Source organism: Pagrus pagrus (assembly GCF_965226575.1).
Source record: "Pagrus pagrus genome assembly, chromosome: 12".
NCBI classification, from domain to species: Eukaryota; Metazoa; Chordata; class Actinopteri; order Spariformes; family Sparidae; genus Pagrus; species Pagrus pagrus.
This window is the reverse complement of record NC_140196.1, coordinates 377501-386944: the sequence shown is the minus strand read 5'-3', so window position 1 is coordinate 386944 and position 9444 is coordinate 377501. Positions and strand designations below refer to the sequence as shown.

General features: G+C 43.2%; 1 protein-coding gene across 1 annotated transcript in view; it reads left to right on the top strand.

Moving 5' to 3' along the window:
- The first annotated feature begins 464 nt into the window (after nucleotides 1–464).
- Nucleotides 465–9444, top strand: part of LOC311266125 (elongation factor 1-alpha-like) — a 10724-nt gene continuing 1744 nt past the window's right edge. Inside the window, exons 1-6 of the mRNA XM_084368321.1 lie at nucleotides 465–514; nucleotides 3258–3409; nucleotides 6641–6820; nucleotides 6953–7243; nucleotides 8521–8671; nucleotides 8796–9052. Of these exons, the coding sequence (XP_084224447.1) occupies nucleotides 3260–3409; nucleotides 6641–6820; nucleotides 6953–7243; nucleotides 8521–8671; nucleotides 8796–9052 (1029 nt within the window). The 5' untranslated portion in view covers nucleotides 465–514; nucleotides 3258–3259. The remainder of the gene's footprint in view (nucleotides 515–3257; nucleotides 3410–6640; nucleotides 6821–6952; nucleotides 7244–8520; nucleotides 8672–8795; nucleotides 9053–9444) is intronic.

Genomic DNA, 9444 nt, shown 5'->3' with positions numbered 1-9444 from the left:
AGTCCTATTAATTTACCTTTAATTTGAAAAGTCAAACTTAAAAAAAAACACCTTAGTTTGAAAATCCCTTAATGAAGAAATGCATTTCCTTCTCATGACTGTGGGTTATGTGGGTGGATGACTTTTACATGTTGCAGTGCGTGTTAAATGTTGAGTATTATGAACAGAGTTTGGTGGGTGGAGTCCTGTGGTTCCTTTGCTTGAAGGGTCTCCTGAAGAAAGAACACAGCTTTCTGTGTTTTTCTTGTTTTTCATGTTTTCTTACCTTCAGGCCGTCGTCAGGTGTGGCAGCTGCTCAGCCAATCAGCATGTGCCAACTGAACGTAGAGTCAGGACGGACAGACGGATCCTGTGGGGCCGCCCATCCTGTTCGGCACAGTAATTATCTCCAGAGGGAGGCCGGCTGTGATTGGCTGGAGGCTGCAGCTGGTTGTTGTATATAAGGATGGAGGGAGAAGGTGAAGTTCTTTCACATCACTGATCCACCTGAAGCTCTGCAGGGACCAAACACACAGTAAGACGCCCTTTAATCTGTTGTCTTTGTTTTTGAATGTTCTGCCTGTTCTGCTAGTTTCATTTTGAGGATTTCAAATGTTTCTGGAAGTAATTTGGGTTTGTTCTGATGCAAAATGATCTTTGGTTTAAATTCTATTTTGGTAAATGGACCTGCATTTCTACGGCACTTTTCCAGTGTACTGAACGCTCAAAGTGCTTTACAACACTTGTCAGATTCACCCGTCCACACACACATTCATACACCGATGGCGATTTTCTATACAAAGGAAATGTTACGATCAAAGTTTCTCTGAAGATAAAACAAGCTTTGAAGGTTTTACAGTGAAAAACGTCGTTAAACAGATAATAATAAGAGAAAGCTGAACAGGGTGTGAGGAGGTGGAGCAGTGGAGGAGCCAGATGAACCAGTCTGAGGGCCCCCGCTGACCCCCCGCACACCTTCAACCAGCCGAGCTGATGAACTGATAGAGCCAAAAGTTACTACTGTTTATTACAATGTGCTCTTTAATGTAAAGACTGTGTTTCTTCTTTTCAACATATTTCATGAATGAAATGAAAATAATTCTTATTCTTTTTAAAACACTGAAGGTCTTAACACACTCAAGAGTCCACCTTAAGACAACGTCACACACTGTGGACTTCTGGTGTGTAAAAGCAGGATGTTATGAAATTAAAATAAAAGTATGATGACATGAGGAAGTTTAACATCTGTGATGGTGGATAATTCATTAGAAATATAAATGTAATATAATATGATGGATAATTTCAGACCACACATCCTCTTACACAGCCCTTACAGTACAAATACTATGTAGCCTGTGTATATTGTACAGCAGAATATATATATATATAAATATATATAAATATATATATATATATATATTTATATATAAATATATATATATATATATATATTTATATATATATATACAGTACAGACCAAAAGTTTGGACACACCTTCTCATTCAAAGAGTTTTCTTTATTTTCATGACTATGAAAATTGTAGATTCACACTGAAGGCATCAAAACTATGAATTAACACATGTGGAATTATATACTTAACAAAAAAGTGTGAAACAACTGAAAATATGTCTTATATTCTAGGTTCTTCAAAGTAGCCACCTTTTGCTCTGATTACTGCTTCGCACACTCTGCATTCTCTTGATGAGCTTCAAGAGGTAGTCACCTGAAATGGTCTTCCAACAGTCTTGAAGGAGTTCCCAGAGATGCTTAGCACTTGTTGGCCCTTTTGCCTTCACTCTGCGGTCCAGCTCACCCCAAACCATCTCGATTGGGTTCAGGTCCGGTGACTGTGGAGGCCAGGTCATCTGGCGCAGCACCCCATCACTCTCCTTCTTGGTCAAATAGCCCTTACACAGCCTGGAGGTGTGTTTGGGGTCATTGTCCTGTTGAAAAATAAATGATGGTCCAACTAAACGCAAACCGGATGGAATAGCATGCCGCTGCAAGATGCTGTGGTAGCCATGCTGGTTCAGTATGCCTTCAATTTTGAATAAATCCCCAACAGTGTCACCAGCAAAGCACCCCCACACCATCACAGCTCCTCCTCCATGCTTCACGGTGGGAACCAGGCATGTAGAGTCCATCCGTTCACCTTTTCTGCGTCGCACAAAGACACGGTGGTTGGAACCAAAGATCTCAAATTTGGACTCATCAGACCAAAGCACAGATTTCCACTGGTCTAATGTCCATTCCTTGTGTTCTTTAGCCCAAACAAGTCTCTTCTGCTTGTTGCCTGTCCTTAGCAGTGGTTTCCTAGCAGCTATTCTACCATGAAGGCCTGATTCACACAGTCTCCTCTTAACAGTTGTTCTAGAGATGTGTCTGCTGCTAGAACTCTGTGTGGCATTGACCTGGTCTCTAATCTGAGCTGCTGTTAACCTGCGATTTCTGAGGCTGGTGACTCGGATGAACTTATCCTCCGCAGCAGAGGTGACTCTTGGTCTTCCTTTCCTGGGGCGGTTCTCATGTGAGCCAGTTTCTTTGTAGCGCTTGATGGTTTTTGCGACTGCACTTGGGGACACTTTCAAAGTTTTCCCAATTTTTCGGACTGACTGACCTTCATTTCTTAAAGTAATGATGGCCACTCGTTTTTCTTTACTTAGCTGCTTTTTTCTTGCCATAATACAAATTCTAACAGTCTATTCAGTAGGACTATCAGCTGTGTATCCACCTGACTTCTGCACAACACAACTGATGGTCCCAACCCCATTTATAAGGCAAGAAATCCCACTTATTAAACCTGACAGGGCACACCTGTGAAGTGAAAACCATTTCAGGTGACTACCTCTTGAAGCTCATCAAGAGAATGCAGAGTGTGTGCAAAGCAGTAATCAGAGCAAAAGGTGGCTACTTTGAAGAAACTAGAATATAAGGCGTATTTTCAGTTGTTTCACACTTTTTTGTTAAGTACATATTTCCACATGTGTTCATTCATAGTTTTGATGCCTTCAGTGTGAATCTACAATGTCAATAGTCATGAAAAGAAAGGAAACTCATTGAATGAGAAGGTGTGTCCAAACTTTTGGTCTGTACTGTATATATATATATATATATATATACAGTATATGCCCACTGGAAGGACACTAACACTGTTAGCTCAGCAGCTACAGTGAAGATTTTAAGCTTGAAAAGGGTTAAATAACATCTAAATAAGTCTTCCTGTTTGTCTCACCTGTGTGTGTGTGTGTGTGTGTGTGTGTGTGTGTGTGTGTGTGTAGTCATGGACAGGGTTAAGCAAAAGGTTCACATTAACATCGTGGTCATCGGCCACGTGGATTCTGGGAAATCGACCACGACGGGTCACCTGATCTACAAGTGTGGAGGAATCGATAAGAGGACCATCGAGAAGTTTGAGAAGGAGGCAAATGAGGTCAGTGACACTGCAGTACTACCAGGGTTTGGTAGTAATAGATTACATGTAATTGGAATTACACCATTACATTAAAAAGATTAAGAAACTATAATAATCCATGTGATGGCTTTCTCGGAAAAATAAAGTGACACCAGCAGTCCTCTGGTGCAAACACACGTCGTGTCACTTCCTGCTGCATCAGCTGACATGGACACAGCTGCTGCCAGCACAAAGACTGTTTCTTCTTTTCAACATATTTTATGAATGAAATGAAAATAGTTCTTATTCTTTTTAAAACACTGAAGGTCTTAACACACTCAAGAGTCCACCTTAAGACAACGTCACACACTGTGGACTTCTGGTGTGTAAAAGCAGGATGTTATGAAATTAAAATAAAAGTATGATGACATGAGGAAGTTTAACATCTGTGATGGTGGATAATTCATTAGAAATATAAATGTAATATAATATGATATATAATTTCAGACCACACATCCTCTTACACAGCCCTTACAGTACAAATACTATGTAGCCTGTGTATATTGTACAGCAGAATGTATCTGAAGAAGTTTTGTCCCTTATATTTTAATAATTTGAGATATTTAATCCTAAAAAATAATAGATTGTGCAGATAATCAGTTACAACACGTTAATATATTTCTCTCCATTGAACAGTGCCGGCCCTGACCAATTTGGTGCCCTAGTCAAGATCTTGGCTGGCGCCCCCTCGCATCACAGTCAGTTTCACAATCAGTTTTCATACACTCACACAGAAACTGCATGTATGTGTTCAAGATTTTATTTCTTTTAAGTCAAAAATATCACACCAAATAAAAGCTTAAGAAAGAAACAAGTGATAAATTAAAAATACAATATAAATAAGGTGTTGCACAAACACATTACAGAATATTCTATTTACATACAAAATAAAAACAGTGCGTATTCTTTGGGAGGAAACCTTCGCAGCAGAAGCAGTGCAAGCTATCAGTCTTGTTTTAATAACAGCAGCCAGCTTCCTCTGATTTCTTCCCCACTGACTAAGACTCTGGTAAAAAAGTCATGTGGACACTTTCTCCCATCTTTGTTTTTGGGAAATGTGTAACTGTTTTTTATTTGAAATGTTCCTCTGTGAACTAACTCCTTTCTTACTGTGTCAGTTAGAAGAGATGGCCAGTCAGCAGGTCTACTGGTGCAGCCTTTAGTCCTGATGCTGTGTCACTCAGGTGTGCTGAGGTGGAGGACAGCAGCACCTGATGCTGTGTCACTCAGGTGGTGGTGAAGTATTTTAAAAGTGCATCTGAAGAGAGAAGAGAAGTATATGTGACCACTGGATGTTACATTTTAACAGATGCTTGGTGTGTGCTGTACAAGACTAATATAGACTAAAGTAAAGTGCAGTGAAACTTATATATAGCTATATATATATATATATATATATATATATATATATATATATATATGTAGCCTATGAATGATATGGGAAAGCTAAGGTATGGAGTATTAACAGTAATTCACTCTAACACTGATGTAAACTTTAACAAACATAAAGTGTGACACAATAAACCAAAGGCTGCCCTGTTACATATGAAGTGGATGGACAACTAACAGCATTTTAACTGACATACAAGCAGGAAACACAGCTGACAGGTTAAAATAACACCTGAACAGGTGACGTTAACTTTCCAAATGTCCCTGATGAGTTTAAGGTGCAGTAACATTAACTTATGTCGACTCAGCTATTTACTGATTATTAAACAATGCTACTATCGTCCGAAGTAAGCTAGCAAGCTAACACTCTGCTCCAACAAGGTAACTTCGATCATTAAACTATTAGTTTCATTCACTTCATCACACTGACGTTATGTATCTCTTTCTTTTTCACGTGTTTCTTCCTCTTCTTTCCTTCTTTTCCTTCCCTGGGCGCCGGATGGTTTCAGTCTTTTGGACATTGTGGTTCCGTACAGTATCAATAAATGTCTCTCTTGGGTCACGGACCGGTCAGATTCAGGCAGCCCCCCTCCCTCACAGAGGGCAGGCACAGTGCAACGAGCCAGGAACCCAGAAGAAAGGCCTCTCCATTATTTAATAGGCTTTGCTATGAAGTTATGTTGCTGTGGGCTCATATAATATTTCGAAATAATATTAGTAATAGCGCTGGTAAAAAATAGTGTTGTAACGCTGGGTGATTTACTGATGTTATGTGTAGTATTACAGTGTGTTAAATTGAGGGAGGTGTCCACCGTAGTGGGGAGGGGCCGATATATGTGTTCAGGGAAGGGAGGGGATGATGTGTGTTATTTTTACGACAGTGTTACGACAGGGAGGAGTTAGGAAGATGACCGGGAGAAAAAGTGTGTGAGCAACCGAGAGAAAGAGTTCCTGAGTTGAGAGGGTTAGCCACGCTGTTCTGTAGTTTTCCCGGGGACCCCTCAACCTCGGGTTAGCTGTGCTTCGGCCAGGGAATAAATCTGGGCTCAGTTGAGCTAGCAACTTTGATCTCCTCTCCTCCCGTTCTTCCGTTAGCTACCCAGCTACCCCACAACGTTACAGTTTTATTATTATTATTATTATTATTTTCTCCCCCGCTTGCGGCGCCCCCCGTGGATGACGGCACCCTTAGCATTCGCCTATACTGCCTATGCCCAGGGCCGGCCCTGCCATTGAAGCTCCAGTGTGCAGGATTTCAATATAATATTAGTGATGAGTGTGTAATCAGAGGGAGTCGGCCATGTTTCTACAGGAGCCCAGAGCAGACAAATCAAACACTGGACAGAGAGAGAGGGACTGTAGGGGAGGGAGAGACGAGGGGTATTCAGTTGGTTCACTACATGTCAGTAAATCCAGCACACTGGACCTTTAATTATCCCCTGAACTCACATTTACAAACGATTAATGACATTTAGAGCTGTATGATCCTGTAGTACACCTCACTGATACTGTAGTACACCTCACTGATCCTGTAGTACACCTCACTGATACTGTAGTACACCTCCCTGATCCTGTAGTACACCTCACTGATACTGTAGTACACCTCACTGATACTGTAGTACATTTCAGTCATACTGTAGTACACCTCACTGATCCTGTAGTACACCTCACTGATACTGTAGTACACCTCCCTGATCCTGTAGTACACCTCACTGATACTGTAGTACATTTCAGTCATACTGTATATTTCAATGCTGTTTTACCCCATGGGTTGTGAGCTGTCCAGGCATCTGATTGGCTGAACTGTTTCCATGGTTACAGATAGGGAAAGGTTCCTTCAAGTACGCCTGGGTGTTGGACAAGCTGAAGGCGGAGCGTGAGCGTGGCATCACCATCGACATTGCGCTCTGGAAGTTTGAGACTGTGAAATATTACATCACCGTCATCGACGCGCCAGGACACCGTGATTTCATCAAGAACATGATCACTGGAACCTCCCAGGTCCTGCCCACCTCTGATGTCACACTGCTTGTCATAGGACACTTATGCTTAACACTTAACCACTGATGCAGGATGTTTACATTATTGATCTCAGTAATGATGTCACTGATGATGTCATCGATTTCACTACAGGCTGACTGTGCCGTGCTGATTGTGGCAGCAGGAACTGGAGAGTTCGAGGCGGGAATCAGTAAAAACGGTCAGACGAGAGAACACGCTCTGCTTGCGAACACGCTAGGCGTCAAGCAGATGATTGTAGCTGTCAACAAGATGGACTCTGCCGGGTACAGTGAGGCACGCTTCAAAGAGGTGGTTAAAGAGATAGGCGCATATCTCAAGAAGGTCGGATACAACCCAAAGGCTGTGGCCTACATCCCGATCAGCGGCTTTCACGGAGACAACATGCTCGAAACATCAGACAAGGTAAGGAACCCTTTAACACTTCAGTATGGATCCCACTGCTTTTCTTGCCAGACCTGCCCTACCCTGTCTCTGATTGGTTACCTTTGTCGATTGCATTGATTGTGCCTTCCTATGGGCTGTGTTACGTGGAGCTCTGCTTGTGTCTCTTTTTCTTGCTGTTGTGGTTCAACAAACATCCAGCGGCAGTGTTGATACAGCAGACTGTGACCTGGGCCTGCTGCCGCTCTTCCAGACCATCTCAGGTCGGAGGCCAGAGTGGTCGATCTGTTAACTGGGGAAACAGCTCAGAATCTGCTGAATGAACCGCCGCAGGATGTTTGTTGTTCAAACCAACCACGAGAAAAACAGACAGAGAACACAGCCTCTGTGATCACAGTTTCATCTAGACTGGGTTTGCATAACAATATCAGGGTAAACCAATCAGAAGCAGAGTAGTGCAGGTTTTTTTAAGAAAAGCAGTAGGATGCAAAAAATGCCTCCTGGTCATCTGAAAACACAGCAAACTACATTCACTTAAGAGATGTAGAGACAGAAACGAGTTATCATTACTGAGAATGGAGGAAGACTTTATGTTGAAGGCTGCAGCTCAGTCCTGAGGAACACTGAACACATCGGTGTGGTAGAAGTGAACAAATAAAGGACGAATCAGAAAACATCGTAAAGAGTAAACAGTAAACAGTAAACAGGGCCAACCAGTTCAGCTGAAATGCCAGCGCCACATCAGGGCGTCCTGGGTGGGACTGACATCAAGTTACAGTGAAAGTCACAGTTTAGAGAATAGAAGGAGGACAAGACAAAAGGGAGGTTAGGGTTAGCGGCCTTCAAAGTACCCACATGCAACTGATAAGCATCAGGGGTGCACAGGACGCTATTGTGCACAAACAGTTTCCTATGAATCAGGGAGGTCAAACAGCTCGCACTTCACTGAAAGGTGTAATGAAACAGTGCAAGGTAACAGTTATATGTGAGGTCACTACTTCTGTCACGACACCCGGCAGGACTGCGTACCGCTTCACGTGTGTCCAGAAACAAAATGGAAGTCATGAAGTCCACTAAGAACCTTAAGAACTCATTAATTAACAGATAAAGAACAATTATGTGTTAATCTGCACGTTACTTGACATATGTGAAGATGATTAATGGACACATTAATGGCTGAAGATACTGAAGGGCTTCAGAGGGATTGTCAGTGTTTTGATTAAGAGACGAGGTTCAGAACTTGTTGATGGTTCTGGTGAATGGAGTTGCAGCTTGAGTGAAGTCGTGTCTCCCCACAGATGATGTGGTTTAAAGGATGGAGCATTGAGAGGTCAGAAGGGAACGCATCTGGAAAGACTCTGTTCGAAGCTCTGGACAGCATCATCCCTCCTGAGAGACCCACAAAAAAGTCTCTGAGAATCCCTCTGCAGGACGTCTACAAGATCGGAGGTGACTATATCTCCTCAGGGACTGAAGTACACCTGACACGTGCTGGTACCTTCTTCATCATGGACTGCTGAGGGACTCTTAGAGGAGTCCTGGGGAGCTGATGGACTGTGTTCTGTGGTTTCAGGTATCGGGACAGTGCCGGTGGGTCGGGTGGAGACAGGAATCATGAAGCCGGGCTTTGTGGTAACATTTGCTCCTCCGAATCTGACCGCAGAAGTGAAGTCTGTGGAGATGCACCACGAGTCTCTCGCCGAGGCTCTGCCCGGAGACAACATCGGGTTCAGCATCAAGAACTTGTCTGTCAAAGACATCAAACGAGGGAACGTTGCCGGGAACAGTAAGGACAACCCACCGTGTGAGACGGCCTTCTTCAAGGCTCAGGTCAGTCCTCGTCCACGAGGGTCCAATCCCCCATCTGACAGAGACTCAGAACCACCACAGACTCAGAACCACTACAGAGGCTCAGAACCACCACAGACTCAGAACCACCACAGAGGCTCAGAACCACCACAGACTCAGAACCACCACAGAGACTCAGAACCACCACAGACTCAGAACCACCACAGACTCAGAACCACTACAGACTCAGAACCACAACAGACTCAGAACCACCACAGACTCAGAACCACCACAGAGGCTCAGAACCACCACAGACTCAGAACCACCACAGAGGCTCAGAACCACCACAGACTCAGAACCACCACAGACTCAGAACCACTACAGACTCAGAACCACCACAGAGGCTCAGAACCACCACAGACTCAGAACCACCA